Raw genomic sequence first — 20,239 nt, forward strand, 5'->3', positions numbered from 1 at the left:
TGCTGGACTCTGTTTTTCTCTGCTGCCGGGGCAGCTAAGTGCTCCCTCTCGATTTAATTAAACCTGTGAGTGTATTTTTCATCTCAAGGACAGGCCAAGCAGCCAAATGTGCTGCTAGGGAGGAAGCTTGGCCAAGAACCACTGGAGGGGATCCAGGCACTCTTTTTCAGCCCAACTTATCTCCTGGGGCCTGTAGACAGCCTGCTGGGAACTGGGAATCCCTCTCCCCACTTAATCTCCCAGCCCTAGCAGGACAAAAAAACCTTTCCCTGCCCAGGAGGCCAGCACAGCTGGGGAGCCATTGTGGTGGGGTGCGAGTATATGACCTGCAATCCTGCAGGGCTGATAAAACCTTTTTGATCATTGGTCCTGGCATCAAGCACAGTGAAGCCTTTCCCTCCTGTGGGACACACAGTACAGCGCATGTAGCACTGTCCCTCCCACCAAACCAATCGGGAGTTTGCTGGCACACCCCATGGGAGACCCCTCATCTCCTTAGCTACCTCTCTTTCATTGTAGGTTCAGGCTCGTGTGCTCGTCCGCTCCTATGGGGTTGGATGAGCTTTGCTAGTACGCTCCTCATGGTCTCCAGCTGCAGCTCCGTGGGGATGTACTGGGGTCGAAGGCTGGATTCTGACTTCTCCACTTTCTCAGCAAGTTGTGGTCTCTCGGACTCCCAACCCCCATAGGGTAAACAGCTTTCCTGATGCTCCATCCCTGCCTCTGCCAGGCATAGCAACCGCATAACCATGGTAACAGTGTCCCTATAACAACCAGGTACATCTGACATCCCCATGGCAACCGACTCCCAGAACAGCCAGGCAAGAGCATTGTTTCCCAGTGCAGTGGAGGGATGGGGGTGCTTAGCCCCACTAGGGCTGATGGCTGCAGGGATATGGGACAGACACAGCAAGGAAGTGCTCAGGCTAGATGTCTGGAAACAAGGCTTTGTGGCCTCTGTCCTGCCAGCAAGGCTGCAGGGGACACAGGCGATAGAAGACAATGAGGCGGCTCTGGGGACAGCATTGGTCAGCTCAGCCTCCTGCATCCCGGCTCCATCTTGCCTGTTGGACTGTGAGGGTCATTGGGATAACTTTCCCCACTCCGACATAAGTTACCTGGAAATGAATATCTCAAAGGCCGGGGCCATACTTCCACCCAAAACCTACTCCCTTCCCTAAGTCTCATTGCCTTTTGCCCACACTCTGACCTCCTTGTGGAGGTGCTGGGCCCTTCCACCACTGCCTGCCCGTGTCTGCTGGGCCAGGCTCACCAGACGGCAGCGCTGACGCAGTCTGTTGTTGCAGACGGCAATTGCACACCATGCAACTTTAATGTGTCAGGCCTGAATTATTGAGTCCTGCAGCAGGCTGTGTGCGTGCAGGCAGGAACCATCATCCCTCCTCCTCTCCCTGCCCACGCACACTCAAGCAGGCGGCAGCAGGTATGGGGTGGCAAGAGATCCCAGCCTTTGGGGTCTCCCTGGATGCAGGACAGTGTCTTGCCCAGTGCTAATCCTGGAGGGTCTGAGGTGCAGGGGAACAGTTGTTGCTGCCAGCTTGGTTTCCTAGGGATTGCTGGTCCCTGTTCCACGAAGCCACAAGGATGGTTTTATTTGTGCTGGGACAGTTGTAAAGACAGGGGTGCACCATGTTGCTCTGTCCCACCTTAGCATTTGGTCCCTGCATCCTCATGAAACCCCACGGCCAGAGGCAGCAGCTCCCTAGTGCTTCCCTGGGAGGTCCTTGCCCCACTCCAGCTTGCTCTGGCCCCAGTGAGAAGAAACCTTTCCACTGCAGTCAATGTAAATCCTGCCATGGCTGCAGCCAGAGCTTGCTCCCTGGCCTGGCATTGCTGTCACTGTGCTTGCTCTAGGCATGACAGAAAGCTGGGAGAGTGGTCGAGCTGCTCTCTTTTTTTGCAATTTTCCCAGTGTACCGTGCAGCTGCTTGATGATTTTCTCATCAGAGTAGCAAGCTTTGACCGCCCTCCCTGCTCAGACCCATTTGTCACCCATGGCTGGCGCTGCCACGCACATCACAGCCACCGGAGCCACCTGCCCGGCTCTGTCCCTGGCCATCCCTCAGCCCTGCAGACAGGGGCAAGCGTGCGGGGAGCATCTCTGAGCATGCAAAAGGACATCATTCTTCCTGGTGCAACCCACATGAATCCTGCTGGTTCACTCCTTCTTCTTCTCTATCCTCTAGCTCCATTTCTCACCTTCCTGCTCCCCATCCCCAGCCCTCATCCCATGTCAAGGACCCCTCAAAGCTTCAGCCCCAGTCTTCCATTGTGCTAAGTGACAGCCAGGTGGGAGCTGTGCACCACGAGTGGGAGGTTCATCTACAGACGGACGAAGCCCAGCCCCAGCGCATGGTCCTCCATTGCTCCCAGCATGGGGCATCTCTCCAACCCCAGCGCACGGTCCTCCATTGCTCCCAGCATGGGGCATTTCTCCAGGTCCCTGCTCCAGGCCGGCACCATGGCATGGGTACTTATCCCATGCAATTGGGACAGAGCTCAGCATGACAAAACCAGCCCAGAGCAGGGACAAGGGGCTCAGAGATGGACTCAGGGCATCAGGAGTCTGCATTGCCTCAGCAGTGGCCTGTGCCACAGCTCCTGGAGGTATGAGAAAGCAGGGACTTGAGAGGGGATGCCCAGTTTTGCATGAGGGTATGAGTGCAGGAGCCATGGAGATGAGGGGCAAATGGCTTAGCTGTATCCACAGTGACCGGAGCATTGTGGTGCGGCTATGTCAAGGAACAAACAGCAGCTGCCATGGTTGCATGCCTGCAAGGGAGCAGCAGACAGGGAGGGTCACACTGACACAGGAGACCAGGCAAATTGTGAGGCAAAGTACCACGATTCTATGATTCTATGATTTTTAGCTGCTGGTAACTGAGTTTCTTGGAGAGGCTGGTGGGGGAACCCATGGAGGGAGGGGCAAACTCAGGACTTCATGCTTTGCGGTTTCGAAGATGGCTGTTAAAGAGCTGCTCTGCCAAGCAGAAAAGCCACTTGAGTTGTGCTTAACTTCATCAAGGGAACTGCATAGAAATCAGGGAGCTTGCTAAAGGAAATTAATAGAGCATCCAGGAGGCCAGAGCACCTGCAGGCAGCAGAAAAATTGCTCAGAGCAGCATGATGGAGACTTCCAGTAAATGAATGCAACCTCTAATGAGATTTATGGGGCCACTGTGGCCGAAGAGCAGAGTGGAGAAGGCAAATGGGTGGGAAAGGGCATTCCCTAAGGAGAGGAAATCGTCAAAATGAAGAGCACAGGAAGGGGTGACGATTCATGGAAACCCAGAGAAAAATAAGCTCCCAAAAGGCTTTGAGGAAGGTCTCAGCCACAACGTAAAATTGCAATGCCAACTTTGAGGTCTTGCTCTACCAATGAGTCTTTGAGGGTGCCCAGGGGTGCACCACAGTGCTGCGGTCTAGATTTGCCTCCTGCAGATGAATCTTGGGGTAGGACCTGCGTGTCCTGCAAGCCTTTGCCTTTTGTGTTAGGACAAGAAAGTCACATGTTTCTAGTGCCAGAGCAGACATCCAGTGCCCGTATATTGACACAGAGGGATGCTGCTGTACGAGCAGCCTTGGCGCGATGTGGCAGGCGAGCAGAGGAAGGATCTCCCATGGGCTGCAATCGCAAGAACAAAGTCTACAAGTACAAAGTGCAGCTGCGCTTGCTGTCAAATGGTAGGAAATTAAGGCAGTTACTCTCGTGAGAAAAGAGCCTTGCAACAACAGAAATCAAACTGTTACACCAAATGCAATCCTGGATAAATTTATCTTAAGAAGCAAGCCTGCAGAGGAAGATAAAACCATGTTAGTGGAGGCTGAGAACATTTTCCATGGGATGCAAAGCCACCATTCCCTTTATGGCTTCCAGATTAAAGTTTTCTCATAAAAAACATTTTCCCCCACACAAATGCCACCACTAAAATTTCCCTTGAGAAAAACAAGTGCTAAGCAATATGTTGTTATGTATGAACAGTGTTCTCTGTGGAAGCAGTGCTAAAGAAACCACATTGAATCTTCCTGTTGGAGTATGAGTGATGCCTACACCCAGGAGAATATCACAGTTTATTCTTACTTCATACAAAGGTGCTTCAGCAACTCCCTGGCTAAAAGCCAGGGCTTCACATTTGGAGGACTATTTTGGCTAAAATTAAATGGACTTGGAACAAATGCAATCTGCCTTTGGCTATCTCAGACCCTTCCCCATCAGTGTCCCTGCTGTGCCAGCCCTGGTTCCCCTTGCTGAAACCACCCAGTGCATTCATAGAATGGTTTGGGTTAGAAGCAACCTTAAAGATCATCCAGTTCCAACCCCCTCTCCGCAATAGGCAGGAACACTTTCCACTAGATGGCCTGGGGACCTGCATCCCTGGACAAGGAGCTCATGAGAGAGGGACTGGTGTCCAGCCCTACCCGGAGTTTGTGCCCTCTGAGGACAGAGGGTTGGGGGGAGGACAAAGGTTACTCCAAACCCTATGGCACGGGGTGTTTTTGGAGTGGAGCAAGGGGTGCATTGTGAGAGCCACCACATGGCCCTGGCAGGACACCCCCATGCCTTCCCAGCCACTCACATTCCGCACCCTGTTCCAGGAGCAGGGAGTGAAGCTAATACAGAAAACATGAGCAAATAAACTCTCCAGGATTTGTTTTGGAGTTTAGAAAAGCAAACATCCTTTAATCAGACCTGGACAACGTGAGGGAGTGATCTTCATCAATCATGTGCAGTGAGACAAGAGCTGGGGACAGAATGTGTTTCCCACTCACATGCATCTGTATAAATTTATGCATATTCTATTACTTTCCAAGGACTAATTTTAGTGTAATTATAAACTATATAAGAGCAAAAACTATTGCTCACTGGAGCTTTGGCACCAGTTTGCCAGCTGACATTGCCTTAAAGATAGGGAGAAATTCCAAACAGAGGTGATTGCAGAAGAAGACACAACTGCTCAGCACAGGTCACACAGAAAACAGAAGAAGCTATCACCTCCAAAGAATGAGCAATGTCTGGAAAGACACTGTTTGAAAGTAAACACCCCATCAGAGGGACATTCTATCTAACTCTTAAAGAACACAATTACTTAGATTAAGCTTTACTTTATCTTAAATAAAAAGTATTCCATTTTTTGTAATAGTAACAGGTTGCCAAGGGAAGTTGTGGATTGCTCCATCCCTGGAGGTGTTCAAGGCCAGGTTGGATGGGGTCTTGGGCAGCCTGATTTAGTGGGATGTCCCTGCCCATGGCAGGGAAGTTGGAACTAGATGATCTTTAAGGTCCCTTCCAACCCAAACTATTCTATGATTTTATGATCCTAGGACCCCTCGAGTACCCCGAGGACCCACTTCGCAGCCCCACTGCTGCCCTGCATTGCAACCCCACTGCACCCCACTGCACCCTCCCTGCACACCCAAGAACCCCAGTGTCCCCTCCTGCACCCTCTCTGCACACCCATGAATCCCAGGGTGCCCCCATGCACGCCACCAGACTCTCACAGCACCTCACTGCACACCCGCAACCCCCAGAGCACCCCTCTGCACCCTCCCTGTGCAAACCCCAGGGAACCCCATTGGACCCAACTGTACCCTCACTGCACACTCACAAACCCCAGTGCATCCCAGCCTACTCCACCCTCCTTTTGTGCCCACGAAACCCAGGGCACCCTCCTGCACCCTCACCGCATCCTCCCTGTGCACCCACAATTCCCGGGGCACCCCGATGCATCCTACTGGACCCTCACTGCACCTCACAGCACATCTGCAAATCCTAGGCCACACCAGGGCACCCCCCCTACATCCTCCCTGTGCACCCATAAATCCCAGGGCACCCCACCAGACCCAATTCAACACTCACTGCATGTCACTGCACACCCACAAACCCCAGTGCACCCCAGCGTACCCCTCCCTCACCACACTTCCACTGCACACCCGCAAACTCCAGTGCAGCCCCTGCACCCTCACTATGCACCCGCAAACGTCATTGAACCCCACGTATCCCACTGTACTCCTCTGCAGACTCCCTGCGCTCCTGTGAACCCCAGGGCACCCCACTGGACCCAACTGCCACCTCACTGCACCCCCATAAACCCCACTGCACCCCAGCATACTCCACTGTGGACCCACGAACCCCAGGGCACCCCAGCATACCCCACTGCACACTCACAAACTCCAGGGCACCCCCAGACACGCCCCGCCACCACCATTGCACCTCTCTGTGCACCCAGAAAACCCAGTGCACCCCAGTGTCCCCCACTGCAGACCCAGAAACCCCAGTGCACCCCAGTGTACACCCCCGCACACTCTCTGCATAGCCACAAACTCCAGTGCATCCCAGTGCACCTGACAGGACCCAAATGCACCCTCACTGCAGACACATAAATACCAGTGCACCCCTGTGTACCCCACTGCAGACACACAAACCCCAGGGCACTCCAGTGTACCCACCCTGCACCCTTGCTGCACCTCACTACACCCTCACTGCAGACACGCAAACCCCAGTGCACCCCAGTGTAACCCCTGCACCCTCACCACACCTCACTGCACCCTCACTGCAGACCCTCAAGCCCCACTGCACCCCAGTTCGCCCCCTTGCACCCCTCTGCACTCTAGGCACCCCCTTACACAGTCATAGCCCCCCGTTCCCAGTTTTGCATGCTGCTGTCTCCCACCGCACTTCCAATGCCACCCTGAGCACCTTCCATCTGAAACCCAGGATCCCTGCTGCACCCCATCCCGGGTCATTTCACCTCCTGTGGGGAGCTGCCCCCTCTCTGTGGGGAGGAAAAGCCTGTCTCACTGATGTGGCACCCTCAGTGTCCCAGGAACAGACAGAGGAGCCTGCAGCCTCGGGTGGGGAGCATGGCAGGATGGCAGGGAGCAAGGCAGGGTGGTACAAAGAGTGGTGGGATGATGAAGATCACAGCAGGGTGGTAGGGAGCACGAACAATCGCAGCTTAAAGGTGTGTTCTCATTGCAACCTCACTGTTGCAAGCAGAAGGGCTCAGGAAGGGAGAACCCACCTTTCTCATACCTTCACCCACCCCTCAGCCCCCGGGGAAGACAGGGCAGAGCTGTTTGCAAGCAGCGTCCCCACCAGCGAGGCTTGGGGCCAGAGCTGCTGGCTGGCAGCCACGCGCTTTCTGCCTCCCCGCTCGGGAACACAGAGGAGAGTTTGTGTGTGACTGTGAGAGAAACATTCCCTCCGGGGCTGGCACTGCTCCCCGCAGCTCCTGCCTCCCTGCCCGCTGTGCCACGGCACTGGCGTGCCCCCGCAGCACGGCCTTTCTCTCTGTCCCAGGGCACACAGCTGGCGTGGGATGGTGCTGAGAGAGGTACTGGGCTTTCCTGGTACTGCTCGCCCACGCTTCTCCCCAGCCAGACGCTGCCCGGGCTGCGATGTTGCTGCTCAGGGATGCCATAGCACTTGATGCCCCTGAACACTTCACTGGTGGCCCTATTGGCTATGCCCCCAGCCCTTCACCATGGCTTGGCCACACATACGATGCTCCAGCCAGCTGGTATCTGCTACTCATCCTGATGACGTCCATGGTGGGCCATGTGCAGGCTCAGTACCTCATCTAGAGGATCTGGAGTGCCTTGGAAAGCCCCTAGAAGATGGTATTTCTGGTGGAGCAGGCATGTGAGGCAGCCGTGGGCTGGGCTGCACAGTGGGAAGGGCGAGAGCTCAGGGATATCTTGCTACAGAGATGTGCACAGCAACCTCATTCTGAAGCAGGCCTTGCTTCAACATTGACCGCTTGCCACTTTGCTGGCTGGGCTTGACCTGGCACGGATTAGCAACTACATGGGAGAAGCACCAGGTCACCCGCCAGCCTTCTAGCAAGCAGCACATTGCACGGCAGAACTACAGTGCCGACATCTACCCACCCTACACCAGCCACATCGGCTTCATCCTCTCCCTGGATATGGCCAGGCCATCCTGGAAGCAGCTGTCACATTCACACCATCTCCATGAAGAATGTAGGCATCCTGGTGGTGGTGGTGATCTGGCCAAGAGCACAACACGCCACAATGCATCTCTAACTACTGCCACTCAACGACGATCCATCCTCTGAGCCTGAAGGAGCAGGAGGGGACTCACTGCTGCCTGCTGCAAGCCCACAGCACAGGCTGCAACAGCCACCAGCTCACCTATCAGAAATGACCCACCATGATGGTGGGAACCAAGGCACCACGGCTGTAGCACGCGCTGCCTCCCCAGTCTCAGTGCTGCCCACCATTACGACCTCAGCCCCTTTCCTTGCAGAAGGATGCATTCCTTGACTCAACCAGGATACCTGTCTTCCCCACATTCAGCAGCAGGCTTGCTCGTCCCTGCAGTCCTCTGGGACGGGGTCCTACCATCCCCAGGTGCAGCTGGAAGCAGTCAGGAAGCAGGTAGGGGCAGAGAAAATACACCTGCCCAGCACTTTGTGGTCTGGGAGTTTCTCAGAGTCTGTAAATAGCAAAGTTCCCCTTCTGCTCATCTTGAAACTGAGAAAGAGAACATCCCTCAGAGAGGGGGAAAGAATTTGTCGATTGTTGTCAGTGGTACAAAAGCTATTTTTAATTTTATTAAAATGAGTCTCTTCTATAAACTTCCAAAATATCTTTGACCTCTTCTAAAAAGATCTGTGCACGGTTGCATGGCAAAGACGCCTTCCCTAGGGCTGGGGATGGTGGCACTCATGGCAGGGTGCAGCCAGTGGTGGGGGACATCTGAGGATCCTCTTTGTGATCCAGGGAGATGTGGGGAGTGCCAGGGGAGCAGGACACTCCAGAATCACCCTCAAAAAGTGGCACGTGGGGAATGTAATGGCTGAGGGGAACAGGGTAGGCCTGTGGCCGGAGCAGGAGCTGGTGCAGGGTCTCACCCACTTGCACCAGGCTGTGGGAGAGGAGGTTGAGGTGGGAGACGGTGTCACTGGCCAGGCTTTCCAGCAGCGCCTGCTGCTGCCGTGATGTCTGCAGGATCTGCACCAGCAGCTGCTGGACGCTCTGTAGCAAGCCTGACACACTGGAACCTGTAGCAAGAGTGGGGTCAGTGGCAGCAAACCCTCAGCATGGCTCTGAGAGCCCCTGTGAAGCTGTAGGGATGCTGCAAGGAGGACTCACCATGCACGCTTGTGTCCAATGCCTCTTCTCCTGTTGCTTGCTGCTCACTCATGGCAGCCATCCCTGGGGAGCCCTGAGCTGCCGCAGCCACTGGCAACATTTCGTTTCCATTTCCCATACCCAGGGACGCCTCATCAGGAAAACCTGCCATGATGGTTTAGAGTGGAGGGAGCTACCAGGGTGCTGGAATCACCCAGGCCCTGTGCTCAGCCTGCAGAGCCCCAGTGGACACCACCTGCAGGAGCCTCTGCTCTCCCATCTCCACAGGCAGGGCAGAACACAGCTGCCTCCTAAAGCAAGGGGACTTGCCTGAAGCTGCAGACCCTTACCAGGCTTTTGCTCAGCTCTTTCCTGCTTCAGGGCAGTGTGGGTTCCTGGAAGGAGAGAGAGAGACCCACAGAGATCCAGCCTGTGAGCTACGGCTGCCTTCTGCCTTGGGGTGCACAAGCACAGCTGCCCGGGAACAGTACTCACCCAGGAGGGGAGGGAGAGAGAAGCAGCGGCTGGTGTCTGCAACAAGAACTGTATGAGACACTGCTCACAGGGCTGAGGGGGTTTACCAGGCCAAGTGGGACATGGAAAGCCTTACGTGGCATGGCAGGGGGAGCAGGAGGCACTCCAGTGACACGGTCCCCACTAGCTGCTGGGAGAGAGCAGAGAAGAGAGATGCACCATTTGATGGGACCTGCCAGGGGATCACTACCAGCCTGGGGTCTGCCCGGCTTGTCTCAGCCAGCCCCGCAGCCCGACATGCCCTAGCCACAGCTCCACAGCACCCTGCAGGGCCCCAAAGCATTTCACAAGCTAGATACAAAAGCAGGAGTCACTCACCCACCACTGCAATGCAGCCAGCTCTGGGCTGGAAGGCAGCAGCGGCGTAGCAGCGTGCAGCAACGCTACACAACAGATTAGGACTGGAAGTGAAGGAGAATCCCACATCCACTTGAAACTGCAGGGGGAATTTATGGAGACAGATGGTAATTACCCAGCGTGGATGCTGGCTGGGGCACCCACACAAATCAGATCCAGAGACATATCCTTCATCACCTCAGTGCCAAAGCTCTGGACCTGTGCACAGCGAGGTGGGTGCAGCAGCACCCCGGGGTGCGCTGTAGGGCAAGGGAGCTGCAGGCACCTCTGGCCCTCACACACAGTCCTAACGCATTCAAAGCTTTATGGTGTCACTGAGAAAGAGGGAGCCAAGACCCGCCAAAAGAAGGGGAGTCACATGCCCTGCAGTGCCACACAGCCTCGAGACCCCCTGAGCTGGGCTGAGGCCATTGTCCCTTAGAGACATTGAGCCCCAAGACCTGCCCCAGGGCAGCCAGCAGCGTTGCCATGCCCTCTGGCTTGGTCAGAGCCGGAGAACCCTCCTGCACCATCCATCCCCATTCCCTCATGCTCTAGGGTGGTTTGGCGCCAAAGCCCCTTGGGAGAGAAGTCCCAACATCCTCATCTATGAGCATCCCTGCTGAGGGATTTGTCATGGGGCCCCCCAGACCTCTAAGTACCCCCATTTCCACCATGCTGGCATAGGCTTGGGCTGGAGCCGTGGCTGTGCAGCCCGGTGCAGCGGGGCAGACCAGTACTTACAGCTTTCTGGCTCGTCCTTTGCACACTGCAGTATCGGGGACAACAGCACACCTGCGGCATCTTCGCCAACGTCGTGCTCTGCACAAGGAGAGCGAGGGGATGAGGAAAAGAGCTTCAATAACTGGAAGATGAGTGGTGTCTGCCACTCCACAGCCAGTACAAGCCCCGCTCTGGCTGCCTGAGCCCACAGGTACCTGGCGGCTCTGGTGAGGATGGAGAGCGGGTGGCAAGGGTTGACCTGCGCTTCCTGGGGGGCAGCTTCACCAGGTCTAGACGAAGAGAAATTGTCAAGGGACCTCGGATGGCCATGCAGCACCAGTGCTTCCCCAGCATCCTACTTCCAGCCACCCTGGCTAAGGCCACCCACCCAGCACCCACCTGGCATTCTCCGCTCGCCAAAGACGGGTCGCCCAGCTGCTTTCCAGATGCTCTTCATGGCTCGGTAGTGTGGAGGCAGGCGAGGCGAGTGGCAGCCGGCTCTCCGTCGTGTCTCCCGCTCCGAGTGGAAAGCCTGCTTGAGCGCCTTCCACTTGGAGCGGCACTGGGCCACGCTGCGCTTGTAGCCGGCCACCGCCAGCCCTTGGGAGATCTCCCGCCACAGTGCCTCGTTGGGTCGCGATGTGGAGGCCATCAGCAGCGTGGCCTCTCCCGAGCCCTCCACCAGCGCCAGGAGGCTGCTGACCTCCGCCTGCGTCCAGGCTCGCCCGCGGGGCATGCTGCTGGGGACCAGGATGGGTGCCAGGGAAAGCTCAGCCCCGAGCTGCTGCTGAGGCTGGGATGGGCACGGCTCAGCCCCGGGGCTCAGCCGTGCGCTCCCAAGGGCGCACTGGGAGCCCGCCACGCTGTGCTGGGAGCTGCACCGGGAGCTGCACGGGGACTGGGAGCTGTGCTGGGGCCGTGCACAGGAGGCCTCCCCGGGAGCTGCTGGGAGCTGCACCGGGAGCTGCACGGGGAGCTGCTGGGAGCTGCGCCGGGAGCTGTACCGGGAGCTGCGCTGGGGGCCGTGCGCTGGAGGCCTCCCCGGGAGCTGCTGGGAGCTGCACCGGGAGCTGCACGGGGAGCTGCTGGGAGCTGCGCCGGGAGCTGCGCCGGGAGCTGCACCGGGAGCCTCCCTGGAAGCTGCACCGGCAGCCTCCCTAGAAGCTACACTGGGAGCCCCTGGGACCTACACCAGCAGCTGTACCGGAGATGACCGGGAGGCTTACCGACCGCCCCGACTGTGCACCGGGAGCTGCCGGGAATCGCCTGGAATCGCACCGAGCATGTGCAGCCCCGGGAGGAGCCGCTGGGAAACGTAGTCCGGGTCAAATAATCCTCCTACCAGCCCGGCGGAGGGGGTTATAGCCTGCCCGCGGGGATCCCCGCCCCTGCCCGGCCGTGGAGGTGCACGCAGGGGTCCCCGAGCAGGACCCTCCCTCGGGTGACACTGCTGTCCATCCGCGGGGCACGGCAGGGGTGCCTGTCACCGCGGCTCTCAACGCTCAGGATGGCAAGGAAAAACCCAGCCCTCCTCAGCTTTCCAGAGCGGAGGTGCAGCTGCAGCCCCATGCAAAAAGAGGCGGCAGGAGCCACATGTGAGCAAACACCCCATGGACTTGGTGGTTTTGAGGGTGCAGTGCTTGGGGATACAGACAGGACCCCGTGTTCTGCTGCTCAAGGATGCCCAGGTCCCTGCTGAGCATTGAGAGGTCAAGACAGAGAAAGCAGCCTCAACGCATCTGTCCAACCCAGTCCCAGCCACATGTCTGAGCCAGCAGCCATCCTCACCACTCGCTGCCCCAAAACCAGGGGTGCAGAGTTCCCTCGTACTGCAAATGCCTGGGTGGGAGCCTGCCTGGGGCTCCCCCTTGTCCCCCACCCCCGTTGCTGGCAGCATTGCCATCCCCCAGGGCTGTGGCCCAGGTGGTGCCTCCGGGGACTCCACCAGGAAGTGACACTTTCCATTTTGCATCACACTCTGCTGCCAAAGGGGGCTGGGAGAGGGTTGCCACGTCCCCTGTGGAGCACAGAGCGAGAGACCAAAGGAAGGATGGAAGAGGAGGTCACATACGCTGATCTGCGCTTGCCACCCCCACCAGGTAATGAATCCCTGCCCCTGGCAAGCCAGGCTCTCCTGGTAGGTCTCTTGACCCTCTGCAGCCCTTTGATCTCTGCAGGGCTGTTCCCCTGGCTCTGCTTCCCTTGCTCTCTCCTTTTGGGAATCCTCTCCCAGACAGCTCCTCTCCAGCACCTCTGCAGACTGCCTGCCCTCAGTGCGGGGGACAAGAGAAACTCGATGGCAGAGGATGTCCACTGCTCTCCAGTGCCACAGCTCACATAGTCACCCCCTGTTCTGCTCTCCTGCCCCATCCCAAGTGCTGTCTGCAGGGACACAGCTTCTGGGAGGGTCAAGGTGCTGCAGAAGGGCTCTCCCTCAGTTTTCCTGGGCTTCCCCACTGCCTCCTGAGACCTTGCCCAGGGTTCACAGACCTTTCCTGGGTAGGGGTTCCACACTGCTCCTACGAAGCCCACAGGGCACAGGTTAACTCCCTTTCTCAGCTCCTCAGCAGCCGGTGCGTCTGCCCTGGTGCTGGGCAGCCCTCAGCCTGGGTGTCCTCTCCCTGCTGCTCCTGCTGGTACAAATCATCCTCGTCGGCCTGAGCTTCCACTGTGAGTACCTGCTTAGAATCATAGAATGGTTTCAGTTGGAAGGGACCTTGAAGGTCATCTAACTCCACCGCCCCTGCCATGAGCAGCAACATCTCGCTAGATCAGGCTGCCCAAAGACCCATCCAACCTGGCCTTGAACACCTCCAGGAATGGGGCATCCACAACTTCCCTGGGTAACTTGTTCCATTGCCTCACCACCCTTATTGCGAGGAATTTCCTCCTTATGTCTGGTCTAAATCTGCCCCCTCTTCAATTTATAGCCATTCCCCCTAGTCCTATCACTACATGTCTTGCGACTGAACCTCTTTATCCATGTTTTTGGCGTCCAGGTTGGCACCTGTGTACTGACAGGCAGAGCTACAGCTTGCCCACAGAGCTAGGCCCTCCTGCTTGGGGCTAAGGATGTTGTGGGTTCTGGGGCAAGAAGGAAAATTGATGAGGCATGACCTTGCCTGTGTGGCTGGGAGAGGAAGGTGGGCAGACAGCATGGGCTCGGGGACAGTGCGGGGGCATCCCACTCCGTCACGTGGCAATAAAATGAAGACAGGAGGAGAGTGGTGACACTGAAACTGAAAGGCAGAAGTACTTTCCCCGAAAGCTTGTCCTGTTATGGGCTTCCCAAACACAGCAAAAGCCACAAGGACCTTGGTGGGTTTGAGTGGTGGGTCACCTAAAGGGAGGGATAACCTCTGCTGCAGCCATGAGGCTGTCATGTGGGAGAGGGCACTGGATGCTGCTGGGTGGGAGCGGGAGCCCAGGATTGGTGTGGGCGTTCCTGTTCTTTTCTGTAGATTTAGGGCAACAGGCGAGATGCACCCATGGTTCCAGGAGCATGGAGGAGAGTCCCAGCTATGGACAAGAGACAGTGCGAAGTAAGAGAGCCTGGTGGGCTCCTGGGTGAGGTTTGGAAAGGTCCAGGCTGCTCCTTTTAAAGGGCAAGATCTACTTGCCCTAATCCAGAATGTGCTCCCTCCCAAGTTTTCCTTCACCCTTGTTGTCTGGTCCGCTGGCTCATGGTATGGAGAGCTGCCCCCGTATTGCTGAGCCAGGCTGAGGGCTGCTGAGACCCCTCTGAAAAAAAACCAACAAACACCTCAGTGCAGTTCAGCATCACCTGGGCATGTCACCAGCACCAGACTCATGGCTGCCGTGAGCATCCATGTGCTAAGTGGCGCCTGGTGCTCTCTTTCAACCAGTCTCTAATGAAGCTGAAGTCTTGACCGCTTTCCCAGTGCTTTGCAAATAATGTTTGTATCCCACCCCCAAATTAGGAACTCTTCCCCTTGACCCACCTGCTTGATGCCAGCACCCACCTCCCCTGGTGCTCCTGCTGGGGAGCTGGGGCTGAGATGGGGGAGCTAAACTCCAGAGCAAGGGCAAGAGGAGAGCCCTCCCTGCGGGGCAGCCATAGGAGTACACTGAGCTACTTGGTACCCTTTGGCTGCCCCTTGTCACCCTTCTGTCCCCTGGGCTAGGGGCTGGTGGCAGCCTTTGTTGGCTGCTCTGTCCTGGCTGCTTCCACAGACTCAGTTTCTGGTGTGCAGGGCAATGCCAGTTCTGCCCAGCCGGCTGGCTTTGGGATGCAGGGCAGTGCTACTACTTCTCCTCTTTCAAAAAGAGCTGGGAACAGAGCAGAGAGGACTGCTGCTCCAGAGGAGCACAGCTGGTCACCATCAGATCCGCTGCCACCCTGGTGAGTACACCCAGACCAACCCATCCCACTCCCTACAGGCATAGGGCTGTATTGGTGACCAACTCAAGGTCCCTGAGCAGTCATCCAGCCATCACCAGCATTGTCTCAGCTCCCTGTCTCTGGCTTATGTGCCCAAAGCCCAGCTGAGCCTTTAGGCAGGGAACTGGCGATACTCTGCCTGTGCTGTGCAGCCCCCATCGTTAATCATGTGGCGGGGTCTAGGTGTTCCCCAAGGGAGCTCATGCAGGTTCTCTATTGCTCTAGGCTTTCCTGGTGCGCACAGCTAATGTGGACAACTTCTACGTGGGTTTGAGGTTGGACAGCTCCAGGTCTGGCTGGAAGTGGCTGGATGGCACTCCACTGAGAGGGTGAGGCTGTCTCCAACCAGGGCTTGGGGAGGTGATGGACAAACAGGCAGACTCCTGGCACAAAGTGATGTGCCTCGTCTTTTGGCCACTTCTTGTGTTCCCAGGGCTGCACTGAGGTGTTGTCAGAAGGGGTCTGACCCTGCTGACCACACCCTGATTGGATGAGGAGCTGGGAGGGTCCCCCAAAAGGAGGGTCCACCAAAAAGGCTTTGCTTGGTGCATCTGGTGTTGAGCCCATCCAGGAGGGATCTGAGGGTGCTGCATGCATGATGGGGGTGAGGGCTGCATGCTGAACCAGCAAGGGAAGGGTGATGGGGGATCAGAATGTGTCTCCCAATCGTTAGCAGGTTGGCTGGGGCAGTGCTTCATGGGGAGGGTGAGCTTTGACCCCACAGCATCTCTGTGCAGCCTCTGGTCCCTGCCTGGAGGAGTTGCTGATGCCAGACCTTGCTGCCCATCCCATCTCAAACCGTTCTTTCCCTGCAGGCTCTTCCCAATCCAGCGCTCCACCAGCTCCTTCCCAGCCTGTGGTAGGGTGTCAGGCTCGGGACTGTCAGGCGGTCAGTGCAGGGACACCCTTGGCTGGATCTGTGAGCAGAGTGCAGTCACCCTGCAGTGGCTCCAATCCTCAACCCCTGCCTTCCTTTGGGGAAACACCACCTACATCTGTGTGGGACCCTGATAACTGTGAGGACCTCCGGGCTGTCCTACCATTGTGTTCTCTGCCCATGTGCAGTGTCTGGGCATCCCCAGGTGCTGCCGCCTCCTCGCTCAGTCCTCTTTACCCCCAGTCTCTGTATTTTGCCAATAAACTCTGACACTTGGATCCTATGGCTGGCTTTGGAGAATGAGGGTAGTGGGGTGGAGATGTATCCTCCAGCTCACTGACTTGGTTGCATTGCTGCCTGATGGGAAATTGTGGCTGCCATGGCACTGAAGGAAGTGACCGGGAGCCAGCATCCACCCGAGTGTTCTCATGGCCTATTGGCAGCTTGGAGCAGCTTCTGTGGGCTTTCTGATCATGGTGGCTGCTTGGGGTTTATGCTTGTCAGGAAAGGCAGCTAAGAGGTGACCCTTTGCCTCTCTCGTCTCATGGAGGGCTTGGTCTGGGTAGCAGCTTGTCTCCTAGTGTGCGCTCAGTTAATGGAGGTCACAGCAAGTGCCCTCACTTTGCTTTGCGGCTGGGTGATGTGTGAGAGCCTAAAAGGCTTTCTGGGGCTTGGCTTGGAGGTGTTTGGTCCTGGGGTCTGTTATGGTTTTGATATAGACCACTTGGGTTCTGCCAGCAGCGTGCAGCGAGGGTGTGGGGATCCCTGGGGGTCCCTCTTGGCACAGGCTGAGAACCAAGTTCCCACAGTCACCACATCCTGTCTCCCAAGCAGAGTCTGGGATGTAGAAGGTGATCTGTGAGGCAGCATAGCGCCACTGTGGCCAGTACACACGGGCTCTCAAAGCTCCTCACAGCCTGGGGAGGCAGATATAGAGTGTTCTGCTTGGGATGAAACTCATTCCTCCACCGCCCCCTCCCCAAAGCAAGAACAAATTTAGAAATAAAAGCCCTTTTTGCAAATAAGGCAACTACTTCTGCTTTTCTGCACATGAAAAAATAGTTCCACCCCATGGTCTTGGTCACAGCCTACCACTTGACTGTGCAGAGCAGGACAGGACGACTCTTTGGACTGCTGCTGCCTGGGGCAGCACCTGCCTGCATGGCCCAGGGCGTGGTCTATGCTGACCTGAAGTTTGCTACGGCCCCACCAGTCACCACCCCCACCTGCCCCACAGCCCCTGATGAGGATGACAGCCCCTATGAGAACTTGCCGCTGGGGCCCGTGCCCACAGTGCCCAGCCCAGGTGAGACCCCAGCTGTGGCCGTGGCCACGGGGATGCACTAACGCAGGGTGGGTAGTGGGTGGTGGTGGTGGGACCACAGTGTGGTGCCTGGGCGCTCTCATCTCTTGCAGGGCGCTGGCCCCGCCGTTGGCGCATCCCCAGAAGGCTGCTGGCAGCCAGTCTGCTGGTGCTGCTGGTGCTGCTGGTGGTGGCTGCTGTGTCCCTGGGGGCTTGCTGTGAGTTGGGGCAAGGGCTGTAAGGTGCGGGCAGCTGGGGAGGAGTGGGGTTGGGCCAGGGGGTGCTTGGGGCTGGTTGTGCAGGGCAGGGTGCTGTCTCTTGCATGGCCCCCCTGAGGTACCCTCCGTCTGCCTTCACTGCCTCCCACTGCCTCTCACTTCTTTTCCATTGCCTTCTCCTTGCTCCCCACTGCATCCCAGTACCTTCCCACTGCCTCCCACTGCTTTCCACTGCCTCCTATTGCCTCCTACTTCCTCCAACTTCCGCCCACTGCCTCCCACTGCCTTCTCATTTCCGCCCCATTTCCTCCTGGTTGCCTCCTACCAGTTTCCATAGCCTTCCCATTAACTCCCACCATCTCCTATTTGCTCTCCTCCCCTTACCACCACTAGGGCTTCCTTTCCTTTACCAGTGGCACCCTCAGGACAGTCTCTGCTCACAGGCAGACACTCTTATCCCACTCTCCTTTGCAAAGGCCATGTCCTGAGCAGGGTAACCCCCACAATTGCTGCCCAGGCTGTCCCATCCCTGTGTCCCAGCTCACCCACCCTGTTCCCAGACTGGCAGGTCACCCAAAGCCTGCAAGCTGCCTCCCGGGAGCACGCGGCCGAGCAGGGCCGCCTGTCGCAGGAGGTGAGCGCGAGGGAGCAGAGCCTGGAGCAGACACGCGTGGAGCTGGCGTGGGCCAGAGCGGAGCTGCAGAGAGCGTGGCAGGAGGGCAACAGCAGCCAGAAGGAGCTGGGGAGCCGGGATGCTGAGCTGGGGCGTGCCAGGCAAGAGCTGACTGTGCTGCAGCAGGAGACGCAGGAGCTGCGGGGAGCGCTCAGGGACAGCAACAGCACTGTGAACATCCTGCGTGCCTGCGTGAATACAGGTAGGGCTGTGGTGGGGTGGGCAGATGGGCAGTGATGCTGCCAGGAAGATGAAGGGGCTGATGTTAGGCTGGGCACTCCAAGCATCCATGCGAGAGTGATTGCCTGACCTGTACCCTTGCCCCTAGATTGCTGCCCCTCAGGCTGGGTACTCTACAGGAGTAAGTGCCTCTTCATCTCCATGCAGAAGACGACTTGGTTTGAGAGCTCTGAGGACTGCAGAAAGAAATCTGCTCACCTGCTGGTCCAAGGCAGCTGGCCATCATGGACGGTGCCGGTACTGAGCGTGGGGGCAGCAACACCCCAGAAGTGTGGGATGATGATGGGCTGGGCAGACACTGTGGGGCCAGTGGACAGAGGCATCTGCAGAGATGCTGGGGTGGCACCATGAACCCTGGGTGCCCGTCCCAGGAGTCTGTAGGGATGAGCACAACCAGGCCCAGGGCTCCTGTGTACCAGGGGAGTACTGGATATAGGTCTGGTGGTTAACAGCTCCTCTTCCTACAGGATTTTACACAGCAGTATGGTGCCAGGTACTGGGTTGGAGATACATACTGGAATACGTACAATGAGTAAGTTGTTCCATCTTGGCCACTTGCACCTCTCTCACCTTCACCAGCCATGGGTGAAGGTGCTGGCTGCTGCCCTGGTGTTTTTTCTGTCCATGAGACTGAAGTCTGGGCATGGGCAGTGCGCTGGCCTGTCTGCCCAGACTCTGAGCCTCTGGGTCTCTAGCTGTGTGTAGGGCACCATGGGGCTGGCAGCAGGCTGGGAGTCTGGTGGTGGCACTGCTCACATGCTCCTTCCCTTCCAAGAACAGTAGGATCTTCTGTCGATGTATGTTTTCTGGGAAGATAAGCAGCTACTCATGCAGCAGACCGCTTCCATGGATCTGTGAGAAGCCCCCAGATTTGAGCAGCCCATCCAAGCCCCTCAATCCTCTCTCAGCCAAGAGGTGAACTCTGAGACCCCCCTCTCCATCACAGGACTGGGACTGAGGAACAGGAGCTGGAAGTGCACAGCAAAGACGCTCTTCCCCTCCTGGACAGCTGTACCCCCACACTGTTGCCTCAGCTGCATTGCAAAGCTCTGGGGATACAGGTTGGGAAGTGTCTGCATTTTAAAATAAGACTTACAGAAAAGAGACTGTATTTGTGTTTTCCACACTCATACCCATGCCCACATCCCCAACCCTTGTGTTCCAGCCCCAGCTCCTGTGACCCAGGGAGGGGACACCAGTACTGAGCCCTGCTCACCTCTGCTGCCTTTTGCTGAAGTTGGTTTGGGGGGTGCCTCTTGCACATTCTGAGGCTGCGTATGATGGTGCTGTTGGTGTGCCCAAACTGTCCCCTTCAGGGAGTCCTTTGGTTTTACTGCGTGACCCTCACCTCTGTCACTGAGTGCTGCTGGTTCCTGTCCTGCCCTCTCTCCTCCCTCCATTACCATCACCTGGCTACAGCCTCACCCAGAGCTGAGCTTTGTCCTCCTGGTCAGAGAACAGCCTTGATCCCACGAAGATGGAGTGTGTTCTCCTGGGCATGTGATGCTCCAAACCCAGGAATTATATGCTGGTGGATGTGAAAAGACAGGCAGGATTTATCAAGGCCAAGTGTTGCCTGTCCAACCTGACTGCTGCTGTGGAAATGCTGGGCTGAGACGAAAGAGAGAACAGTGGGATCCATTTCCGATGAACCTTTGAGGTCTGGGACATAGCTTCGCATGGTTTCCTCAATGGCAGAGTGAGGATGTGGCCAGAAGAGAAGAAAGTGGGTGGAAACTTGGATGGTGGGAGGGCTGCAGGTGTGTGTCAGCCATGCCCTTGTACAGGTGGCAACATCTCTGTGGGCGTCTCCTAG

General features: G+C 57.0%; 3 protein-coding genes across 6 annotated transcripts; 2 read left to right on the forward strand and 1 right to left on the reverse strand.

Annotated features, from left to right (window-relative positions):
• Positions 1-8,562: 8,562 nt before the first annotated feature.
• Positions 8,563-11,594, reverse strand: LOC128850528 (uncharacterized). Of its 2 annotated transcripts, none has more exons than XM_054055347.1 (8): positions 11,110-11,594; positions 10,926-11,000; positions 10,732-10,809; positions 9,728-9,778; positions 9,613-9,648; positions 9,468-9,512; positions 9,139-9,282; positions 8,563-9,047 (listed from the first exon to the last, which is right to left on the reverse strand). In XM_054055347.1, exons 1-8 carry the CDS (start codon positions 11,444-11,446, stop codon positions 8,710-8,712), a joined length of 1,104 nt encoding a protein of 367 aa, XP_053911322.1. In that variant the 5' UTR covers positions 11,447-11,594; the 3' UTR covers positions 8,563-8,709. The 2 variants fall into 2 exon arrangements, with proteins under 2 accessions (XP_053911322.1, XP_053911321.1); XM_054055346.1 differs by having other exon boundaries at positions 9,728-9,781.
• Positions 11,595-12,073: 479 nt separating this feature from the next.
• Positions 12,074-16,270, forward strand: LOC104056589 (killer cell lectin-like receptor subfamily G member 1). 2 transcript variants are annotated; one of them, XM_054055351.1, is made up of 6 exons: positions 12,074-12,809; positions 13,270-13,380; positions 14,172-14,252; positions 14,925-15,073; positions 15,338-15,441; positions 15,546-15,921. In XM_054055351.1, exons 1-6 carry the CDS (start codon positions 12,473-12,475, stop codon positions 15,604-15,606), a joined length of 843 nt encoding a protein of 280 aa, XP_053911326.1. In that variant the 5' UTR covers positions 12,074-12,472; the 3' UTR covers positions 15,607-15,921. The 2 variants fall into 2 exon arrangements, with proteins under 2 accessions (XP_053911326.1, XP_053911325.1); XM_054055350.1 differs by lacking the exon at positions 15,546-15,921 and adding an exon at positions 15,928-16,270 and having other exon boundaries at positions 12,076-12,809.
• A 635-nt stretch (positions 16,271-16,905) lies between these two features.
• LOC128850529 (B-cell differentiation antigen CD72-like) lies at positions 16,906-19,504 on the forward strand. Of its 2 annotated transcripts, none has more exons than XM_054055349.1 (6): positions 16,906-17,295; positions 17,406-17,510; positions 18,071-18,385; positions 18,512-18,660; positions 18,891-18,955; positions 19,199-19,504. In XM_054055349.1, the coding sequence occupies exons 1-6, from the start codon at positions 17,061-17,063 to the stop codon at positions 19,239-19,241; spliced, it is 912 nt and encodes a 303-aa protein (XP_053911324.1). In that variant the 5' UTR covers positions 16,906-17,060; the 3' UTR covers positions 19,242-19,504. The 2 variants fall into 2 exon arrangements, with proteins under 2 accessions (XP_053911324.1, XP_053911323.1); XM_054055348.1 differs by having other exon boundaries at positions 19,204-19,493.
• Positions 19,505-20,239: the final 735 nt, after the last annotated feature.

Source organism: Cuculus canorus, chromosome Z, assembly GCF_017976375.1.
Source record: "Cuculus canorus isolate bCucCan1 chromosome Z, bCucCan1.pri, whole genome shotgun sequence".
NCBI classification, from domain to species: Eukaryota; Metazoa; Chordata; class Aves; order Cuculiformes; family Cuculidae; genus Cuculus; species Cuculus canorus.